This window comes from Lissotriton vulgaris, chromosome 6 (assembly GCF_964263255.1).
Source record: "Lissotriton vulgaris chromosome 6, aLisVul1.2, whole genome shotgun sequence".
Classification (NCBI taxonomy): domain Eukaryota; kingdom Metazoa; phylum Chordata; class Amphibia; order Caudata; family Salamandridae; genus Lissotriton; species Lissotriton vulgaris.
This window is the reverse complement of record NC_141694.1, coordinates 542,831,802-542,855,366: the sequence shown is the minus strand read 5'-3', so window position 1 is coordinate 542,855,366 and position 23,565 is coordinate 542,831,802. Positions and strand designations below refer to the sequence as shown.

The 23,565-nt window shown below is 51.3% G+C and overlaps 1 protein-coding gene across 2 annotated transcripts in view; it reads right to left on the bottom strand.

Annotated features, from left to right (window-relative positions):
- Positions 1-23,565, bottom strand: part of TTK (TTK protein kinase) — an 848,854-nt gene that overhangs the window by 467,064 nt on the left and 358,225 nt on the right. For both annotated transcript variants that reach the window (XM_086926546.1, XM_086926547.1), the window contains exon 13: positions 23,395-23,530. In XM_086926546.1, the coding sequence (XP_086782672.1) occupies positions 23,395-23,530 (136 nt within the window). The remainder of the gene's footprint in view (positions 1-23,394; positions 23,531-23,565) is intronic.

The following is a 23,565-nucleotide window of genomic DNA, read 5'->3' as shown; positions in this document are numbered from 1 at the left end:
TAACGAAGTCCGTATTCTTGCTCTTAGCTCTCAATTTTGCATTGTCTAAAACCACAAGAGGGTATCCCCTTCTCAGGAATCTAACATACATCTGATCCAAATGTACTAAGAAATCCTTTTCTTCTGAGCAATTTCTGTGAGCCCACAAAAATTCACTGTAGGGTACTCTCCATTTCAGCAATTTAGGGTGAGGGTGAGCGCTATTGTTGTGGAAGAATGTAGTCTGGTTCCAAGGTATATTGTATAAATAGGATTTATTATGTAAGATATTATGAGGAGCCCCACAAGGAGCAGCCCATGCTCCAACTGGCTCTTTCACTCACCAACATTCCACAGCATCCTCACACACCAGCATTCCCCCACCAAGGTCACACTGGCTGAGCAGTAGGTAGAACAGCTATTTTCTGCAAGAATGATATTGCAAAACAAAGTGGTACATATTTTGTTTTCTATGTGTACATGTATGTCCAGATAGTCTATCTCTTGTTGACTGGAAGTATAGGTGAATTTCAATTGCAGGGCATTGGTAAGGGAAATTAAAAACAAATCTAACTCCTCAGTTGCACCTTCCCAAATTAGAAATAGGTAATCTATATAACCTACCCAAAATACCACTGGTATTTCTTTGTATTTCTCAAACCAGACATATTCAGCCTCCAAGTAACCCATGCTAAGATTGGCATAAGTGGGTGAAAAGAACGTTACCATTGCCATACCCCTGCTTTGCTTGTAAAAGGTCTTGTCAAAAACAAATACATTGTTCATCAAGCGAAATTGCATCATGTTCAAAATTATCTGTGTATGGCTGAGTAGACGGAGATCGTGTAATAAAGAAGAACTCACAGGCTTTTCCCCAACCTCATGATTGATAGAGGTATAACGATACCACATCGATAGTGGCCATTGAACAAGTTAGTTACCTTCAGTAACGATATAACTGTAAGAAACATTAGTAGTGATAGATTCCTTTCCTTCAGACTGGATCCGGAAAGTTTTTAGTCAGCAGTACCCCTGTGCGTCGGTAGGTGGCATTGTGCGGATCCGCGTCTGTCTCCAGCGTCGTGGTTGCCGAGATGATGTCGCGGGCACTACTTAGACGCTGCCCACGCCCGCTGTGAGCTCTGTACACAAATTTCCGCGCCAGTAACGCAGAGCCATGCAAGAAACTGACCACTAGTGCACTGAAACTAGGGCCCTGAAAGGGATGACCTTAACACTAGAAATCAGTTCGCAGAACGGGAAGGATGGGTGGGGCGGTAAGGAATCTATCACTACTAATGTTTCTTACAGATATATCGTCACCGAAGGTAAGTAACTTGGGGGCATATGTATCAAATACCGTTATTGCGATTTATAGAGAATCGCTATTTGAGAATCGCAAAACGGGATGTAATCAAAAATGTGCCAATATTTTGCGATTCCTTGGCATTCCGTAATTGTGAATACCAAATTGCGAATCGCAATTAAGAAATACCTTCCCGAGGGAGGAGCTTCGCGGGCAATCAAGATGGCCGCGTGAGCTCGGAGCTCCGAAGATGCTCCGATCCTCCGTATTGATCCTGTTAACTATCCTGTCCCACGGCGGTGGGAATCAGTTGCGGTGTTGATGCTGATGCGGCGCCCGTTTTCAGATTGAAGATCCGAGCTTCCTGCACCGAGTTACACCGTCGGGAGTCCTGGTGACGACGACGCCATAGCTGCCTGGCATTGCTGGGGCGGTGACGAAGCCCCTGTGCGGTGGCACTTCGAGTGGGGCTAACTGATTTGCGTGGTCCGGTGACCCTGCGGATCTCCCTGGAGGCTTGCTGTTCCCTGGGGACGGTGGAGGGACTTGTTGACTTTGATCAGGTGGAGGTGGTGTTTTTGGCTTGCCCCCTCTTGATTCGTACGATCCCCGTCGCCCAACATGGCGGGCAGAGGAGATCCAGACAAAGGGAAGCCTCCGAGGGTCAGCAGGAAACCCCCCCAATCGCAGTCCACCATCCCTGAACGATTTTCTCACTCTAGAGGTTCGCCAGGTGCATCGGGCCATACCAAGGACCCGCAGCGGGACGTGTCCCCGGAAGATACCGAACCCACCCTCCGGGATGTGATGGGAGCCATTGCTGGCGTGAAGGCCGAGATGCACAGCCAACATGAAGTGCTGTCTAGCAAGGTTGATACCCTCACGATCGAGCTTAACCTCATCAGGGCCGACCTCGGGAAGACGAAAAACAGGGTCAAGTCACTCGACATCAAGACGTCGAGTTTGACTACTGATATGTCGGACGTGCAGACTGAGGTTCGGGACTTGAAGGCCGCTAATTTGATGCTTGCGCGTCGGCTTGATGATTTTGAGGGACGGGCATGGCGCCAGAACGTCCGCATTACAGGTGTGCCGGAGGGTGCGGAGGAGGACGCCGCGGACTTGTTTGTGGAGGAACTGGTGGTGAAGCACTTGGCGTCCGGAGGCCTGAGTAAATTCTTCTCGGTCGAGAGAGCTCATAGACTGCCTGGTGGCCAACCGAAGTCGGGTGCGTCCCCGCGCCCCATCATTGCCAGACTGTTTAACTACAGGGACAGAGACGCAATCCTACAAGCGTCGAGAAGTGGCGGTCCGCTGCGGTTTCAGAATGCTGAAGTGAACTTCTTCCCCGACTTCACTCAGGCTGTACAGAAACGCCGGCAAAGTTTTATGGGTGTGAAACGAAGACTGAGGGAGATGGGGTTGAGGTACTCCATGCTCTACCCAGCGAAATTGCGAATAGAACATGGTGATCGGACGCTGTTCTTTGATTTGCCAGATGCTGCCGGGGACTGGCTGGACACTTTGCCTCAGCGTCGTACTACTCCGGAGGATCTGTCGGGAGGGGCGTCGGGCGGCCCAGGTTCCCAGGAATAAACTTTAACATGCTGGTCTTCTTTCTGCGAGGGGCTCTGCGGATGGCATCGTTCATTGACTCTTATTTCTTTTTAATTTTTCCTGTTTTTTCAACTTTGGAGGGTAACGGGGGGTGATAGGATGTCTCCTTCTCCTCTGGGGGCTTCTTGTAGGTTAGTTTATATGGGGCGACAGGCACACTGCTAGTTGGGGGGGCTCTTAGTCTAATGCAGGGGTGCAGGGTGGGGGGCTGTTGGGTTTTGTGTTCTTCTCTTGTTTTTCCTTTCTTTTCTCATGGCGAGGCTACTACTGTCTTGATTACACCGTATCGGTGGCTGCCTTCTGGGGGGGATGGCTGGGACGGGGCATCTTTGATGATGGGGGGTAAGATTTTGAATGTACTTAGTTGGAACGTGAATGGGTTGGGGGATCGTATTAAACGTGGTGTTGTATTACAAATGTTTAAACGTTGTGCCCCCGATGTTATCCTCCTGCAGGAAACTCATCTCTTTGGCAATACTTGTAGAGCTCTGAATAGAAAGGGGTTCAAAATGGTGGCCCATTCCGGGTTCTCCTCGGGATCCCGAGGGGTGGGGATAATGATGCGCATGTCTTTTCCCCTGGAGGTGGAGTCCACAGTGGTTGATGATAGGGGCCGATATGTTGCCGTGGTGAGCAGATGGGAGGGACGTACCCTGGTTTTGGTTTCTGTTTATGTCCCCCCGGGGTTGCAAGCGGCTACCTTCCAGGATCTTGGAGGCGCCATTTTGGGCCTCCCAGAGGGGCTGTTAATACTGGGCGGGGACTTTAACTCTGTGGTTTCGGGCACTTTGGATCGTTTTCCGTCCAGAGATCTACGCAGCGCACAAGCATGGCTCCCGGACTTCATGAGCACCATGGGCCTCATGGACTGTTGGTGACTTTTACATCCCGCCCAACGACAGTACACTTTCCATTCGGGGGCCCACGGTAGTCTTTCCCGTATTGATTATATTTTGACACCCGCGGTTCAGGCACAGACCGTCTCTGGGGCTCGTCTCATGGCCAGGGGTATATCGGATCACTCTCCAGTTTGGGTGTCCTTTGATTTTGGCATCGCGGCGGCGACCAGGGTGGCGCCGGTTAATCCCTGGTATTTCCGCAACCCCAAGACTCGAGACCTCCTTGCTAAAGCGATCGATCTGTACTTCACGGAGAATACAGGTACGGTAACGTCGGCCCTTTCCCTCTGGGAGCACTTCAAGACTGTCCTTAGAGGAGAAGCTTTCTCCTTGATAGCTGAGGTGCGCAGACGAAGGGATGAAGACATGGTACGGTTGGAGTCGGACATTGCTGAACTGAACTCCCAGTTGGCGCTGGGACCGACACCCGAACTGTTACATGCTCTCTCCCTGAAGCAGTCGGAATATAGAGCCACTGCCACTGACGCTGCCAAGGCGATGGGCAGGGAACAGCAAGGGAGGATTTATGACGCCGGAGACAAGGCGGGCAAACTCCTTGCCTGGCTGGACAAGAAGGAGTTGGCTTCCCGTGTGGTGCCTGAGATCCTGGGTGACGATGGTCTGGTTGTTACTGATCCCACTGCTATTGCCGCGGCGTTTGCCGACTACTTTGAGACGGTCTATGCATCAGTCTCCGCTCTGGCTTCCTTCTTAGATGGGATTGAGCTCCCTTGCCTGTCTGATATTGAGCGCGATGACATGGACCGGGGCATCACGGCTGACGAGGTGGCATTGGCAATACGGTCCTTGCGCTCCGGGAAAGCTCCGGGTCCCAATGGTCTCCCGGTGGAGCTGTATAAAATCAAAGAGGACACTATCGCCGCGCCCCTGAGGAATATGTTCTTGGAAGCCCGAGACACTGGTGAACTTCCACTGGATCAACGCCTGGCTACCATTGTGGTCATCCATAAGGAGGGGAAGCCTAGAGACCTTTGTAGGTCGTATCGCCCTATTTCTTTGCTGAATGCCGAGCCCAAAATCCTGGATAAGTTGCTGGCCAATCGGCTCGTGGGCGTGATCGCGGACTTGGTCCACCCAGACCAGTCCGGTTTCATACCTCACCGTAACACTGCCCTTAATCTTAGAAGACTCCACGCTGCAATGGCGCGGGTGCACATGCTCTGCGAGCCAACAGTTCTGGCTTCGCTGGACGCAACAATGGCGTTTGACTCGCTTGAATGGAACTACCTCTGGGCGGTGCTGTCTAAGTTTGGGTTCGGCCCTGACTTTATCAGTTGGGTTCGGCTTCTCTACTCCTCCCCGATGGCCAACATAACGGTCAATGGCCGCATGTCTGCTTCCTTTGCCTTGCGCAGGGGTACCAGACAGGGATGCCCGTTATCACCGCTCCTCTTTGCCCGGGCGCTGGAGCCACTTGCTGCTTGGATCCGCACTCACCCTGATATTAATGGGATCGAGTGGTCACCGGGGTTTGAGGATCGTGTTTCGCTATACGCTGACGACATTCTTCTTTACCTCACCTCCCCCTGTCGGTCTTTGATTGTGGTAAATGATGTACTGGGTGCCTTTGGTGGATACTCGGGCCTGGTTATTAACTGGTCCAAGTCCTACCTCTATGTGCTCCGCGGGGACACTCCACGTCTCCCTAGGGGCTGTGCAATACAGGTCTCACAACAGGGCTTCAGGTACCTGGGCATCTATATTTCAACGGATGCTAGGGCGCGGTACGCAAATAACTTGCTCCCTCCTCTAGCACGCCTTCGGCGCGACGTGGAGGGTTGGAAAAGACTGCCGCTGTCCTTGTTGGGCCGAGCGGCGTTATTCAAAATGATGTCCCTGCCGAGATTTTTGTATGCGCTTCAAAACACGCAGGACCCAGTACCTTCTAAATACTTCAGAGAGATCGAAGGCTTGCAGCGTACCCTCTTGTGGGACGGAAGGCCGCGCATTGCCGTAGTCAAACTGACCATTCCGTGGTAGGACGGCGGTATTGCCCTGCCCGACGTGCGCCGGTACTACTGGGCTTCTCAACTGGCGGCTATCAATCACAGCTTCTACGGACCGGTGGTTAATCCGGGGTATGCCATGGATCGCTGGCTCATGAACGACGGGATGTACTACAGAGCGCTGTACTCTAGATCTCTGGACCGGAAATTGACTGGTCCCACCAGGACCGCGGTGCACTTGTGGAGGGCGGTTACGAAGGCTCTGGGGTGGAAGGGTAGGCTCACCATGGCTACTCCCCTTTACGACTCTGACTTGCTGGGGACTTTGTGGCACTCAAAAGGATTTGATCGGTGGGACCTCATCGGTATTTCAAAAGTGGCGGATGTGATGGCCAGGGGGGAAATTAAATCGTTTGCTGCTCTACAGGCGGAGTATCAGCTGGGGGCCACGGAGTACTTTCGATACGCGCAGTTGAGGCATGCCCTTACGTCCTCCTTGCCTATAGGTGAAAAAGTCCCCGAGTCATCCCCGCTGGAGGACAGGGTGCTGGACGGCCATATGCCGGACAGCGCCATCTCCTTGACCTACAAAAAACTTATCAATGTTCGGACGGACCTGCTGGTGAAAGTACGAGGCCTCTGGATGAATGATGGGATTGAGATGGATGACGAGGACTGGCAGTCTGCGGCCTCCTCCCCTAAGGAGGTAGCTATTTCGGCCAGACTGCGCTTGGTTCAGCTGAAAGTACTCCACAGGGTGTATGTCACTGGCCCCAGGTTGATTCGTATGGGGCTTTCCCAGGACGGCCTTTGTAGAAGGGGATGTGGTGTGCTGGCCACCTTTATGCATACCATTTGGGAGTGCCATGCCATAGCCTCTTAATGGGAGCGAGTGCATGCGGTTATGCGTGTTGTGACTGGGGTGGATTTGCCTGCGGAAGCTCGACGCTGCCTGCTGAATGTGTGGGGTCCGACTGACTACAATAACGCTCAAACCCGCTGGGTCACCCTGGGGAATATGGTGGCCAAGAGGGACATTGCTCAGCAATGGGGTGCTCCGACCCCCCCCCCCCCCCCCCCCCCCCCCCCCACTGTGAGTCTTTGGAAAACCAACATGGACTGGTGCATGCTCCGGGAGAAGACTGTCTACTTAGCCCGGGGTAGGCCCAAGATGTTGGGGCTGGTCTGGGGGCCTGGAATTCGTACAGAGGTGACATTTGTGAGCCCCCGGAGATAGTCCAACCGGAAATTCGTCTCTCACCATAGCTAAACCCTCCACCCAGGTTTTCACGTGACGTAATCCTGTATCTTGTTCCCCGTACACATGTGTGCTTCTTTGTTATGGTCATTTCATGATGCGGAAGTTCCCGCCTCTCCCCCTGGACATGTGCCTTACCGTTCTTCTATGCTTTTCTGCCTTGCCATCTTTCTCCCTTTCTCCCCCTTCTTTTTCCCCTTTTCCTTCTTTATCCTTGTCCCTTTTCGGTTTCCACCTTGTTCATGGAGTTCACTTTTATAATATATAAAATTAAACCTGACTGCTCCTTTTACTGTTTTGTGCACACTTCCATGTTGCTTTATAATGCTGCCTAGCCTCCGGGATGTACGGCTGAATAGCGGTGTACTTTGAATTACAAATAAAGGTTTTCCAAAAAAAAGAAAAAAAAAAAAAGAAATATCTTCCCATTCATTTCTATGGGCCTTGAAGCCCATAGGAATGAATGGCAAGACATTCGCAATTTGCGAGTACCCATTCAGTACACGCAAATTGCGAATGCAATTTCAAGGGTGCAAGGGTGGCGTAAGGACACTCTGTTGCACCCCTGAAATGAGCATGGGTGCACATGTGGCGCACATACATACACTAAGGGCATGTTTGCGCGTCACATGACACTTTGAAAAATGCCAAAAAGTGAATTTTTCGAAACTGGAAGTTGGTGGTAAGGAGAAATCGCACAACTTGGGTGCTTTCTACATCAATCGCAATTTGCGATTCCTTAAATGCATTTGCAAAATAGGGAATCGCAAATTTTGCGATTCCCTATTTTGCGAGGGCCTTTTGAGATGATGCATCCCAAAAGGCTTTTTCCCGTTCGCAAACGGGCCGATTCTGAAAATCGGCCAGTTTGCGAACTAGAAATTGGCTTCATACATATGCCCCTTGTTCATCTGAAAGAAACACAATGATAGATTCCTTACCTTAGAATAGACATCCCAGCATTACCAACCCCGGTGGTGGGTCTCCGAACCAAGATCACACAAGGAAGTCCTGAGAACAGAGCAGCCAAAGAAGCCATCTCTCTGGACCAGGCAGTAGTGCTTAGTAAAAGTGTGCAACAAGGCCCACGTAGCTGCCAGATGTCTTGTAAGGGGACACCACGTCCCAACACCGAAGTGGCAGTCGTCGCCCTGATAGAATGCCCCACGAAAGGCTCCTTTTTAGCCAGAGAGTAACTAGCTTTAATACACAAGCCGACCCATTGGGAGATAGGCCGCTTGTGTACGGCCCAACCTTTCTTGGCGCCAACATAAACAGCAAAGAGATGGTCATCCACTCGGAACGGTTGTGTGTGGTTCAAGTAAAACGAAAGCGCGCGTTTTGGGTCCAGATGGTGGAGCCTCTCTTCCTCTCTAGAAGGATGCGGTAAGAAGGTGGGCAAAGTGATGGTCTGCCCGATGTGAAAGGCAGTGACAACCTTTGGCAGAAAGGATGGATGTGTACTGAGCACAACCTTGACCGGATGGACAGATAGAAAAGGAGGTTTACAATAAAGAGCCTGGAGCTCGCTCACTCTACTGGCAGAGGTGATGGCAACCAGGAAAGCAGTCTTCAAAGTCAGCAGACAAAGAGGACAGTTGAGAAGAGGCTCAAAGGGAGCGCACATTACAAAACCAGATTCAAGTCCCACTGTGGCATTACAACAGGAATAAGAGGGAAAAGCTAAGTAACGCCTTTAAGAAATCTATTTACAACAGGAGACTTGAAAAGGGAAGGCTGATCAGGGAGCCTAAGAAAGGCCAAAATAGCAGAAAGATAGACCTTGATAGTGCCCAGAGCAGAGCCCTGCAGGGAATAGAAAGAAGGAACAGAAGAACTTCTGAAAGAGGGGCAGAAAGGGGATCCACAGCTTTTGCTGTGCACCTTGCTACAATGTTGTTCCACCTGCAGGCGTATACCAACTTAGTGGAGGGACGCCTGGCTATCACAATGACATCACAGACTTCAGAAATTAGGTTAAAAGGAATAAACTGTCGACGCTCAATCTCCACGCAAAGAGGTGGAGGCTGGACAGGTTCGGGTGGAGGACCGTCCCCTGCTGCGACAGAAGATCCTCCCTTAAAGGCACTCTGATCAGGGGATCGATCGTCATACTGAGTAGCTAGGGATACCAAACTCAGGGTCCAGTCAGGCGCCACAAGAATGACTTGGGCCCGGTCGCGCCTGATCTTCTTCAGCACTCTGGGCAGAAGTGGTATAGGTGGAAAGGCGTACAACAGACCACAACTCCACTTGCAAAAAAAAGCGTCGCCGAGCGAGTGCCGCCTTGGAAATTCCAATGCGCAGAATTGCTAACATTGCACGTTCTCTTTGGTGGCGAAAAGACCTAACCGAGGCTCTCCCCACTGTCGAAAGAGACCTTGTGCGACGTCCGAGTGAAGACGCCATTCGTGATCCATCATGCACCTGCAGCTGAGTTTGTCCACCCTGGCGTTCAGTGAACCTGCCAGGTGTTGAACAACCAGGGAAACTCCCAGAGGCTCAAACCATGTCCAGATGTGCAGAGCCTCCTGATATAGGGTCCACAACCCCACCCTGCCTTGTTTGTTGCAGTACCACATGGCAGTGGTATTGTCTGTGAACACCTGCACGACTTTCGCTTTGACAGAGGGCAGGAATGCCTTCAGAGCAAGTCGGATCGCCCGAAACTCCAGAAGGTCGATATGGAGCCTAGACTCCGCCGGAGACCTGAGGCCTCTGATCTCCACCTCACCCATGTGGGGGCCCCCCCCCATCCCAGGAGCGACGCATCAGTCACCACTGTGTGCTCCGGTTGGGGGAAGGAAGAGGGATCTGCCCTGGACCCAATGTAGGTTCATGAGCCACCACTGCAGCTGCTGTGCAGTGTCCTCCGAGATCAGGAAGTAATCGGACATGTTCCCCTGATGCTACGCCCACTGGAACTTCAGGTCCCACTCCAGAGCCTGCATATGCCATCTGGAATGAGTAAACAGCAGGATGCAGGAGGCCATGAGGCCCAGCAGCCTCAGGTTCATCCTGACCAAACCCAGGATAGAGGCCAAAAGATCCGAATCATAGCCTGAAGAACAAGTTCCTTACCTTCGGTAACGCTTTTTCTGGTAGATACATTATCTGCCTGTGGATTCCTCACCTTGTGAATATCCCCCTTGCGTCAGCAACATCATTCGGAAATTCTTTTGTAGCCTCGCGCCGACGTGGACTCGGACGTCATAGAGACACGACATCGCTCGCAACTCCGCTGACGTCACCGACGCCTACAATAGGCCCACGCCGGCGTGATTACATCAGTTCCGCCCTTTTTTCCGTGCCATCGAGGCACACAGACGGACCAATGACAGTAGATATATACAAAGTATACAATAGTCAAGGCAAAACACACAGTGTAAAGCAAATGCAAAAAAGCAATTAATACATTTCCTTGACAACAAAATATATATACATTACAGTACAATAACTCTGGCATAGAAGAGTGGACAACGGGGAGGCGGGTGGGTCAGTGAGGAATCCACAGGCAGATATTGTATCTACCAGAAAAAGCGTTACCGAAGGTAAGTAACATGTTCTTCTGATAGATACATCTGCCGTGTGGATTCCTCACCTTGTGAATAGAGTCCCACAGCAGTCCCCACTCCCGGAGGAGGGTGTCCACTCTTCTAAACCAGGAAATCCTGAAGGACAGAGCGCGCAAAGTGGCCGTCCCTCCTGACTTCGGTATCCAAGCAGTAATGCTTCGCGAAAGTGTGGAGGGAAGACCAAGTTGCCGCCCTACAAATATCCTCAACAGGCACACCTCTAGCCAACGCAGATGTCGAAGACTTAGCTCTTGTAGAATGAGCCCTTATACCCTCTGGAGGTTCCTTACCGGCCAAAGAGTAGCAGATCTTAATGCAGAGAACGATACATCTTGATAAGGTTCTTTTATGGACCACTCTTCCGTTCTTGCAACCAGCAAACCCAACGAAAAGCTGGTCCTCCAAACGAAAATCCTTGGATCTGTCCAAGTAAAAGGAAACCGCCCTCTTAGGGTCCAGACGGTGCAGTCTCTCTTCCTCCTTAGAAGGGTGAGGGGAGGATAAAAGGAAGGTAGGGTAATGGACTGACTCAAATGAAAGGGAGTCACCACCTTAGGCAGAAAAGCAGCCCTGGTCCTGAGAACCATTCGATCAGCATGAATGGTCAGGAAAGGGGGTTTAGAACTCAGAGCTTGAAGCTCACTTACCCTCCTTGCCGAGGTTATTGCAACGAGGAAGACAGTTTAAAAGTAAGAAGCCTCATGGGACATTTGTGAAGAGGCTCAAACGGAGCACCCATCAGAAAGGACAAAACAAGATTTAAATCCCACTGAGGTACAATAAAAGGTGAAGGAGGGAACTTATTTGTGAGGCCCTTCAAAAATCTCAAGACCACGGGAGACTTAAAAAGAGACGGCTGGTCAGGCAAGCAGAAAAAAGCTGACAGCGCCGAAAGGTAGCCCTTCACAGTAGCAACAGCAATCCCCTGTTGCGCAAGAGAAAGGGCAAACTGGAGAACTTCAGACAAATGGGCTCTCACAGGGTCAATAGACTTCTCCCTACACCACTCAACAAATTTCGACCATCTATAAGAATAGATGGACTTAGTGGAGTCACGCCTGGCGGATAAGATGACATCCACCACGTCAGGTGGGAGGGAAAAGGAATTCAGGTTGCCCCGCTTAATCTCCAGGCATGAAGGTGTAATGTCTGGAGGTGGGGGTGTAGAACCTGCCTCTCCATCTGAGAGAGGAGGTCTGCCCTGAGAGGGAGACGGAGCGGCCGGTGAGAGGATAGGTGGAGAAGATCTGAGTACCACACCCTTCTTGGCCAATCCGGGGCGACCAATATAACTTGGGCCCGGTCTTGGCGAATCTTCCTCAGAACCCGAGAAATCAAGGGTAAGGGAGGAAACGCGTAAAGGAGTTGATTCCCCCAAATCAACTGAAACGCATCCCCCAAGACTCCTTGCATCGGATACTGGAGACTGCAGAATGACGGGCAGTGAGCATTCTCGCAAGTGGCAAACAGGTCCACCCGAGGAGTCCCCCACATCCGAAAGATGTTGTGAACCACCTCCGGGTGAAGCCTCCACTCGTGGTCGGCAGAGAACTGCCGACAGACCGTCTGCTCGAACGTTCAGAACTCCGGCCAGATGATTTGCCATCAGACAAATCTGATGGTCCTGAACCAGAGACGCAGAGCCTCTCTGCAGAGACACTGCGACCCCACTCCTCCCTGTTTGTTAATGTACCACATCGCGGTCGTGTTTTCCGTCAGGACTTGAACTGACTGACCGCGAAGGGAAGGAAGGAAGGCCTTGAGCGCTAAACGAATCGCCCGCAATTCCAGAAGGTTGATGTGAAGCAACCTTTCCTCTGGAGACCAAAGACCCTTGACCTCCAAATCCCCCACATGAGCACCCCACCCTAGAGTGGATGCATCCGATATCACCGTGGCCACCGGAGGAGGCAGATGAAAAGGCTTCCCCTGAGACAGGTTGCCTTCCACGCCCCACCAAGACAGATCCGCTGCAGTTTCTCTGGAGATCTTCACTGACTCCTTGAGATCTCCGTTGTGCTGATACCACTGCCTGCGGAGGCACCACTGGAGTGCCCTCATGTGCCAGCGTGCATGGTTGACCAGGAGAATGCAAGAAGCCATCAGACCGAGCAGGCGAAGGACCTTCAGGACCGGAACAACCGCTCCATTGTAAAATAAAGGGACCATTTCCTGTATGTCGCGAATCCTTTGAGGAGGAGGGAATGCACGACATACAGTTGTGTCCAGTACAGCACCAATGAACAGGCTGCGCTGGGAGGGCACCAGGTGAGATTTGGGTACATTTATCGAAAAACCCAACCTGTACAACAACTGGGTTGTCTCCTGCAGATGATGAAGCACAATCTCCGACGACTCCGCTTTGATCAGCCAGTTGTCCAGATAGGGGAATACAGGAATCCCCAGCCTTCTGAGATGCGCCGCCACCACTGCCATCACCTTGGTGAAGACTCGAGGCGCAGTAGTAAGTCCAAACGGAAGGACCGCAAACTGATAGTGCTGCGACCCCACCCTAAAACGGAGATACTTCCTGTGCGACTTCAGGATGGGGATGTGGAAATACGCATCCTGCAAGTCGAGCGACACCATCCAGTCTTCTTCCAGCAGAGCATGAAGAACCTGAGCAAGGGTGAGCATCTTGAATTTCTCCTGCTTCAGGTAAAAATTCAAGATCCTGAGATCCAGGATAGGACGAAGCCTGCCATCCTTCTTGGGAATCAGGAAATACCGGGAGTAGCATCCCTGACCCCTTTCCCGCTCTGGGACCACCTCTATCGCACCTTTCCTCAATAGAGTTTGGACTTCCTCCTGTAGGAGAAACAGATGTTCCTCTGAGCAATACCCTTGGCAAGGAGGGTAATTGGGAGGGAATTCCCGAAAGGGAGGGGCATACCCATTTTCTACGAGATTGAGAACCCAAAGATCTGATGTAACCGATTCCCAATCTCGTAGAAAGTGGGTAAGCCGGCCCCCCACTGGGCCTACATGATCCTGAATGGCGGATCTAGGGCTGCTTTTCTGTGGCTGGGGGGTTGGTGGAGGAGGAGGAGGAATTGGGCTGACGCCCTCGAGGACGTGCTCTCTGCTTCCCCCTGTATGATCTATACAAGGTATTCTGCTGCTGCTGCTGTTGTTGCTGCTGCTGCTGTCCTTGTCGTATATGAACGAAAGGAGCGGCCAAAACCTCTAAACTTCCTGGTCGTAGAACCTCTGACCTGAAGGCCAAGAGATCTAGCCGTTGCCCTGCTGTCCTTGAATCTTTCCAAGGCCGCATCTGCTTTCCTTCCAAAGAGCCCCTCACCATCGAAAGGCAAATCCAATAAAGCAGATTGCACATCAGTTGAAAAATCGGATGACTTCAACGAGGCTGAACGCCTAGTGGCAACCGCCGTGCCCATAATCCTTGCCACCGAATCTGTAGTATCAAGCCGAGCTTTGGATGACTTGACGGGCAGCCGCTTGAGAGTCAGACAAGGCTTCCTCAAAGTCTTTTCTGCTATCCTCAGGAACCTTAGGGATTAATGAACGCATAGAGTCCATCAGAGCATGAATGTATCTTCCCATAAGGCAAGTGGCATTAGAAGATTTCAGTGCCATACTAGCCGAAGAAAAAGTCTTTTTAGCAATTTGGTCCTGTTTCTTGGCCTCTTTGTCGCCAGGCACCTGCGGAAAAGCCCCAATCGACTTTTTAGAAGATGCAGCCTGAATCACCAAGCTCTCAGGAGACGGGTGTGATGACAAGAATGCAGGGTCCTCAGGAGCCACCCTATATCTCCTAGCCACGTTTTTGGAAACTGCAGGAGCAGAGAAAGGCTTTTTCCAGACCTCCATAATGGGTTCCTTTAAGGCTTCATTAAATGGAAGTAAAGGCTCCACTGCTGAACTTGGAGAATGAAGAACCTCAGTCAGTAAATTCGACAGTAGGCAAAGACAAACCCAAAAGTCCAGCTGCCTTCTTCATGACTACATGATACGGTTGAACATCCCTGGAGGGTGTATTAGATCCCGAAGGCAAAGACCATTCCGGGGAAAACTCGAGACCACTTGCCTCTGCCAGGTCATCGAAACTGCCCCCATCCAGCTCACCGTCCTCCATGTCAGAAGAAGACTCATCAATCCTCTGTTGTTCAAGCAGACGTTGAGCTTCTCTTCGAGACCTGAACTTAACTCGAAGTGCAGCCGAATCCACAGCCGAATCCGACGGCGCCGGAGCCGACTTCGGAACCGAATCCGAGGGCTTGGAAGGAGAATCCATAGACTTGCTTGGAGCCGGTGACGTCGGAGCCGGAGTCATCGACTTCGGGCGGGCCGGCGTCAATACCGGCGTCGACCCTGGTGGAGCTTGGTACTGCCACAGCGGAGTCGGGGATGGCATGAACGGCATGAATGGTGCCGGAGCATATGAGTGAGGAACCCCCAAATTAAAGGACATAGGACCCATGGGACCCGAAGGCGCACCAGAGGGGAACCATTTATTTATTTATTTATAATTACATTTATTGAGCGCGCAGCTACCCGGAGGTTTCCCGGCGCTAAGGCAAACTGAAAGGTGTAAAGGGAGAGAGGAACGTCAAACCATAGCATTAGATATTGAAAAGCCAAGTTTTTATTCCCTTGCGGAATTTCAAAAAGCACACTTCAGAGCGCAGAGATTGGGGAAGAGAGTTCCACAAGGAGGGGGCAAGCAGGGAAAACGAACGTCCTCCCATTTTGGCTCTGTTGATGCGTGGAATCTTAAACTTATTCTGCGTGGAGGACCTGAGTGTACGGGGGGGAATATATTTCTGTACCAGAGCAGAGAGATAGTGAGGGGCTCTACCAGTCATGATCTTGTGCATGTAGTAAAGTGCTTTAAAGTTAACTCTGTTCTCGATTCGTAACCAGTGCAGATTCCGCATATGACGAGTGACCGAGGATCTCGCGGGAAGGTGACAGATGAGGCGAACTGCCATATTCTGTACCACCTGGTACTTCCTGGTAACCTCTTTGGCGGCACCTAAGAGAAGGATGTTCCCATAGTCCAGGCGTGAGATGACAAGAGCCTGGACTACGGTCCTTAGGGTGTCCGCAGGAAGCATCCAGGTGATTTTTCTCAGCCACTTGATGATGGTAGTACAGGTGGCGGAGACTTTCACAGCGTGTTGTTTGAAAGTAAGTTGGTTATCGAAGAGAACCCCAAGATTGCGAGCAGACACTGATGGAATGGGTAGAGGACCCATCTCTGGTGGCCAATGGTGTGGGCCCCAGAGAGAGGTGTCTGGGCCAAACAGGAGCAGTTCTGTTTTGTCCCCGTTTAATTTTAATTTGTGCTTTAGCATCCAATCCGATATATGTTTCAGGCCGGATTGAAGAGAGGAGGAGGAGGGGAGGTTTTTATTGGTGGAAAGTGAGTAGATGACTTGAGTGTCATCAGCGTAGGAATAAATTGTGAGGCCGGCCTGTTCCGCCAGAAAAGCAAGAGGCCTCACATACAGGTTAAAGAAAAGGGGGCTAAGGATAGATCCTTGGGGGACACCGTGAGTGGAGGGGAGAATAGATGAAACAGATGTAGAAGAAAAAATTTGGAACGTGAAATCAGAAAGGAAATTGGAAATCCAGGCCAGGGCGGAACCACCGACACCAACAGCCTCCAAGGTGGACACCAAGATGGAATGGGAGACGGTGTCAAATGCAGCACTCAAGTCAAGTAAGATGAGTGCCACCGTCTCACCATTATCCACTTGGCGTCTGATGGTCTCTGACACACCAAGGAGAGTGGTTTCCGTGGAGAAGCCAGCCCTGAACCCGGATTGAGAACCATGGAGAGAATTGGAGGATTCAACAAAGGAATTAAGCAAAAAATTAACGTGTTTCTCCAGAATCTTGGAAAAGCATGAAAGCAAAGAAATGGGGCGAAAATTGGAAGGATTATTGGGGTCTGCGTTGGCCTTTTTTAGTAATGGGACCACCATTGCGTGCTTCCATTCATTTGGGACAATCACTTCTGTTAGCGAAGCGTTTAGGACATCCAAGATAATGTGAAGTAGGGCTGGGTCCAGAGAGCTCAGAACTTGGGGGGGCATAGGGTCAAGGGGGGAGCCAGATTTGATGTCCTGGAGATACTTTTTTAGAAGTGCGGGGGAAATAGGATCCCAAGCGTGAAGTGGAGTATTAACAGGGGAGTAGTAACAGGGAGTAGTAACAGGGGAAGAATTGCGTAAATCTTGAGCAGAGTGAGTGGAAGCAGCAGGAGTGGAGTTAAAGGTGGCATAGATCTTGTCAATTTTTTCTAGAAAAAAGTTGGCTAGGACGTTACACTGGGCAGTGTCTAGACAAGGATCCCTAGGTCCCGATGAGGCACCTGAGAGCTCCTTGACTATTTTAAACAGGGCCTTGGGTCTGTTTTGAGCTGTAAGTATGGTGCTGTTAGCAAAATTAGCTCTAGCGGTATCACAGGCCGCATGGTATGTTTTAAGTGCGGACTTGTATTTTGCTTTGTGATCAGGGTTATAATTGGAACGCAAAATCCGTTCCAATTTTTTGCAGTTGGATTTTTCTAGGCGAAGGGAATCGTTGAACCAGGGTGCCGGGGGGTGATGAATTTGGGATTTATTTTTGTTGGGTAGGGAGACAGGAGTCCAAAGCGGTAGTTAACCATGATCTAACAGCAGGTAGCTCTTTAATAGTCATGTTGGCAACCGTAGGTTTAGAATTGGCGAGAAGAGAATTTAATTTATTTAAATCTAGACGATTCCAGTTCCTACTGGCTTTATGAGGTAGGTCTGGCTCAGATGAATCAGCCACGATCAATTTGATTGAAAAATTCACAATAAAATGGTCTGACCAGAGGACCGGAACGGAGGAATGGTAGGAGAGGTCAGTCAGGTTGGAAATGATGGGATCTAAGAGATTACCGGCCTTATGAGTAGGGTCGGAATTGAGAAGATGTAAGTCTAGTGCTTCAAGATCCTGTATGAAGCGTTTAGCAATGGCACAAGAGGCAGAGTTGAAATGAATATTTAAGTCACCAACAATAGTGAAGTTGGTTGATTGTACTAAGAGAGGGGCAATGAGTTCAGGAAATAAAGCAGCCCAGCTGCTAGCTGAGCCTGGCGGGCGGTAAATCAGGGTGCCAGTTAAGGTAAACTGGGGGGAGAGAGTTAGTTTAAACAAACCAGCTTCACAGTTAGGAAAGTCAAGATCTTCCCATTTGCACGAGAATACTCTCTTGAAGATGATGGCAATTCCCCCACCGTCTTTAAGTACTCGATTTCTCCCCACATAGGTGTAATCATTGGGGAGAGCCATGGTGATGTCAGGGCCGGAGCTATCATTTAGCCAAGTTTCGGTGACAAACATGGCAGCAGGACAAGCTGTCTCCAAAAGGTCGAAGATATCTCTCTTGTGTTTTGCGAGAGATCGACAGTTAATGCTGATGAAGCTCAGAACGGGGGAGGAGTTGTGCAAAGTGGTAGGAGGAGTGCGCTTAGGGGGGGGGGGGAATCCCAAAACGTGGATGACAAGCTGTCTGTACATGAATTAAGGGAATTCAAGGCAAGGGAACAGTGGGAACAGGATATGGGCGCATTTTGGCAGTTCAGGACAGAATGCGAGGTGCAAGGTGACCCCCGCAGCCGCAATAGGGCAGATTGGGAGTAGAAAATGTAAGTATGGGCAGAGGGGCATGGCCCTGGGCCCGTGCTGGCGCGGACGGGCGCAGACGGGCAGGACTTTGGCACGACTTCGGCGCGAAGTCGGCGCTCCCGCTGCGCTCGTCCGCTGCGCTTCCGCCATTGTGGCATTATGTACGCCAGAAGAGATAACCACTACACCGCTAACCTGCCAATTGGGGAGCAGGGCGGAAGTGAGGATGAAGGGCGGAAGTTAGAGTGCGCTTGTGTGGCAACCGCCGCTGCAAACGGCACAAGCCGTGGCGGATCGGTGCCAGGAGCGAAGGTAAGGAGGTGGCAATCAATTACACACGTTGCGCCAGAAGCGGCGATCAAATGACAAACGTTGCGCCAGAGCGGCGTTCAGAAGGTGCGAATGCGTTTTTAAAATCCACACAATGCAAAGTAAAGCAAAGCGCTGAAAAGCGCTCACTCCAACATAAAATAGTGCTTTTAAAAGTTATTAAAATAACAGGTTACACACGAAGCCTCAGCAGCCTCACGAACCATGACCTAGAGAAAACACCATACATCGCGTTTAAAAACGCGGAAGGGTCCTGACCTGGTGTCGGGAATGGTGGATGCTCAGGATGACCACGAGGCAGGTTTGAATCTGTTTCTTCAACAGGATTCGAAGACTCTCCCTCAACAGGAACTCCATCGGCGTCATCCGGAGTCGGAGACTGAGCCGGAGACGGAGCCGGAGTCGGATCCGGAACCGGAGTCGGAGAATGGGCCACCGACTCCGAAGGTGAAGCCTCACCTTCATGATCCGACACTTGTGGAGGAATCGCTTTCGACTTCACCCTCCTGGGAGACCTTGATCTTGAACCAGACTTATCCCCTGAATGATGACGGGATTCATGCTTCCTCTTCTTAAGCTTTTTCCGAGAACCGGAAGCGTTGTCAGACGAAGACTTCGAGGCAGACGCCTCACGAGACCTCGACCTGGATCTCGACCTCGATCTCTTTGAGTGCTTCGAAGACTTTCTAACCTTACTTGCTTTAACCTTGGCCACAAGGAGCTTCGATTCCCTCTTTTGAAGAGCCTTCGGATTCATCTTCTGGCACGATGAACACCCTTCAACGTCGTGATCCGAGCTCAAACACCATATGCAGTCTTGGTGAGGGTCCGTAACGGACATCATCTTCCCACATTCTCTACAAGGCTTAAACCCGGTCTTCTTTGTCGACATGACAACCGAGCAAAAAGGTCAGAGAATGGAGTATCGAGGAAACAAAGTAATAGGATACTAGAAGCTACAGAGTAACCCGTTAAACCGTTAGCGTCGACGACGCGGAAAAAAGGAAACTGATGTCATCACGCCGGCGTGGGCCTATTGTAGGCGTCGGTGACGTCAGCGGAGTCGCGAGCGATGTCGTGTCTCTATGACGTCCGAGTCCACTTCGGCGCGAGGCTACAAAAGAATTTCCGAATGATGTTGCTGACGCAAGGGGGATATTCACAAGGTTAGGAATCCACACGGCAGATGTATCTATCAGAATATCCTGGACTCGCCGGTCGGGAGGATAGGCCCGAAACTTCGTCGTATCCAGAACCGCTCCAATGAAGAGCTTCTGAGAGGGAATCAAGTGCGAATTTGTCACATTGATGGAGAATCCCAGCAAATGCAGGAGGTCGGCCGTACTCTGGAGGTGGGAGACGACTAGCTGGGGCGAGCCCGCCTTCAACAGCCAGTCATCGAGATAGGGGGAGCCTGGAACCCCTGATCTGCGAAGATGAGCTGCGACCACTGCCATCACTTTCGTGAACACCCGAGGGGCGCTGGTAAGGCCAAAGGGCAGCACGGTAAACTGAAAGAGCTCGTGGCCTATCGTGAACCGCGGGTATCGCCGGTGGGGTGGCAAGACGGGAATGTGAAAATATGCATCCTGCAAGTTCAATGCTACCATCCAGTCTCCAGGGTCGAGAGCAGACAAAACCTGAGCTAGAGTTAGCATCTTGAACTTCTTTTTCTGGAGGAAGCGATTGACGTCCATGAGATCTAAGATAGAACGCAAGCCCTTGTCCTTCTTGGGCACCAGAAAGAATTGGAAATTACAACCATGTCCTACTTCTGGCGCAGGAACGCGCTTGATGGGCCTCTTGGCCAAGAGGGCCGCGACTTCCTGTTGAAGTGCCAAATGATCCGCCGACATGCGGTGGTACTGGGGTGGCAAGGCTGGAAGGAGGGGCAGGAGTTGCCGCTTTGGACTATTTCTAAAACCCACCTGTCCGAAATGATGGTGCGCCAGTGGGGGAGGTGATGGCGAATCCAGACGCCCACTGGCGTTTGATGGGCCTGAAAGACCAGACTAGGAAGGTTTTGGGGCAGTTGTGGCCGGGGTGGAAGTGGACTGACCCGCCCGCTGGCCCCTAACCCGCCTCTGCGGGTCACACGTCTGTGCGGAGACTGCTGCGGCCTGTGGCTCTGAAGCAAACACACTAGGGGCCCCTTCTGTGGCCACAAATGGAGCAAAAAGCAGAAAGCCTATGAGGGCGAGCCGCCGAAAGGTCAAAGGACTGGGCCATAGCCTGCGAGTCCTTAAAGCGCTCCAACACACTATCTGCCTTCTTGCCAAAAAGGTGAATGCCCTCGAAGGGCCCGTCCATCAGGGTGTTCTGGACATCGCCAAGAAGGCAGTAGTCTGCAGACAGGCATGGCAGCAGAGCACCACTATTGTGGATATCGCTCTGCCCAGCGAGTCGGCGGTGTCACGGCCACATCGTATTGTTAACTCTGCATCTCTCCCCTCAGCAATAGCCTGAGAGAGCACTGTCCGCGCCTCCTCCGCACACTGAGGTAGCACCTGCGCTACCATATCCAACACAGAGTGGGAATAACGTCCCAAGAGGCATGCAGTGTTCACAGACCGCAGACCTGAACTGGCGGAAGAAAAAATCTTCTTATCAAATTGTTCAAGTCTCTTGCATTCCCTGTCCAGGGGTGAAGTAGGGAATGCGCTCCTGGACGTTGAGGCTTGGACAACCAAGCTCTCAGGGGTGGGGTGTTGGGAGAGGAAGATGGGGTCGCCCGGGGCCCGGCGATGGCTTCGGGCCACGTTCCTATCCACAGGAGCCCCTGTGTTGGGCCTGGACCAGGTGCCCAAAAGAACGTCAGAAAGAGTCTCATTAAAAGGGCAGCACTGGCTCCGCAGAGGTAGCCGCCGGCTGAAGCACTTCTGTCAGGAGGTTAGTTCTGACGCCCACTGTACGGAGGTGGAGGGCCTCCGCTGCCCTACGCAAAACCACTGCATAACTTGCACCCTTCTCCGTAGCCACGGTAGGAAGAGTGAGCATGCCAAGGTCAGGGGAGGTGTCAAGACCACTGGCATCCCCCAGTTCCTCTGCCCAAGTCCGGGTCATACTCACACTGAGCTGTGAGAGGGTCCTCGGACCCCTCCAATTCCTTCCCTTCCTCAAAGGCTGCTGTACAGGCCGAAAATAAGGAGGCTGGACATAGGGGTGGATAGGCCCCATCTGCGTCGAGCAACACCCTTCCGGCTCCGTAACCATATCAGGGCTGAGACAGGGGGCGACCTTGTCTGGGGCCATGGGCGATGTCGGAGGTGGTGCTGGTGTGGTCGGCACCGGTGGGCGAGTAAGAAGGTCAACCGGCGTCGACCAGGATCCAGGCCTAGATCCTTGGGGGCCCTGCAGCGCAGAGCCAACAGCGAAGCCGGAGCCGCCAACAGTGAAGGGCAAGGACTCTAGTCGTAAGGCGCTCCGGAGGGGCCCGGCGGCCCAAAGAGGCGGGCCATGGCTGACAGTAATTCATGCAGCTGGGCAGGAGTCGCCAACTGATCCGGGAAGGGCTGGTAGGCCGACGGCGACACAGTAGGCTACGAGGCAGTCGAGGCACCACCCGCACCCTCAGCCGCGACGGGCGAGGGAAAGTCTTAGAGCGACGACGCTCCTTTTACTTCTTGTGCTTAGTCTTACCTGAACCTGAGTGCGAAGACTTCAATCTCGACGAATGATGCTGATGGCTCTGCAACCGGTCCCTCGACCTCCCACAGGATTGGGACCTTGAGCAGCGTGGAGCTGACTGCCGGACTTCAAGCAACTTTCGGGACCGTTCCCGCAAAGTCTTTGGCGCCATGGCCCGGCAGTCGAGGCACGACTTGGGGTCGTAGTCGCACCCCAGGCAGTAGAGACATAGGGGGTGCAGGTCCATCACCGACATCATCCGATGACAGTGCCCGCACGACTTGAAACCGGGCATCCCTACGACACCAGGAGTCAATCGACTCGAAAAAAGCGGAGACAAAAAGCCTCAAAAACGCAGTCAAAAAATGACTGGTGGCACCACTCTCTCTGGACCTGCGCTTGCTGGCGCGAAAAAAAAGAAAGAACTGACAGCGCACGTGAGCGGCGTTTAAGTAGCTGCAGAGACGTTATCTCGGCGACCACAATGCCAACGACTGACGCGGAGCCGCACAGCGCAACCTTATTGGGGGTATTGCTGACTAAAACTTTCCGGATCCAGTCCGACGCCTGGGGGTAATTCTAAGGTAAGGAATCTATCACTATGAGTTTCTTTCAGGTATAATGTTTTTTGAGGTTGAATACTGGGCGAAGAATAAGTAAAATGTTCTGTTTTTTAATGTTATCATATTTGTATGCATATTAATTTACTTATCTTGTTAAAGTACTTTCCATTTGACAGAGTAAAGCACTAACTGAACACTTCGGGTACTCTAGTGTCTGAAGTATCATACTGCTTCTTAGTTTGCAAACCCATCATTACCAGGGAGGAAGCCTTGCCGATTTGCCATCATTACCTGAGAGACTAATGTACATAAGCGACTCTCTTGGAAATCCAATTCAACGTGCTGTAAAGCACCAGTGGTTAACAACATTAGCCATCAAGGGTAACGTCCAGTTGAGTAGGACTCTGCAACGACCATAAGAAAAACCATCATAACTGTACATCAATTTAGAATTCTAGATATATTCAAGATTTTAAGAAATTCTATTCTTAGTGGAGTCCAGTTAGATCCTGTGAATATTAAACGGTTACTAGTACGAGGTCTGTGACCATGCACAAACAAGGAAGATAAACTCCATTTGCATACAGTGTGCTTTTGTAAATCAAAATTACTTTTATGAACCATAAAAAAGTGATTACATTTACACATACCTGGAAGGTACCATTGTTTTGGAAAGAAGGTGCTGGAGTTTGTGACTTTGCTTGCAGGTATGCCGAAGACTGATTGTTAGGAGTGCAATTCTGCGATAAGGGTGGAATGCACTCATTTACAAGGGGAGTTCTAAAGCTGGTAAAAGACAGTACAAACATTCTTTACTTGAA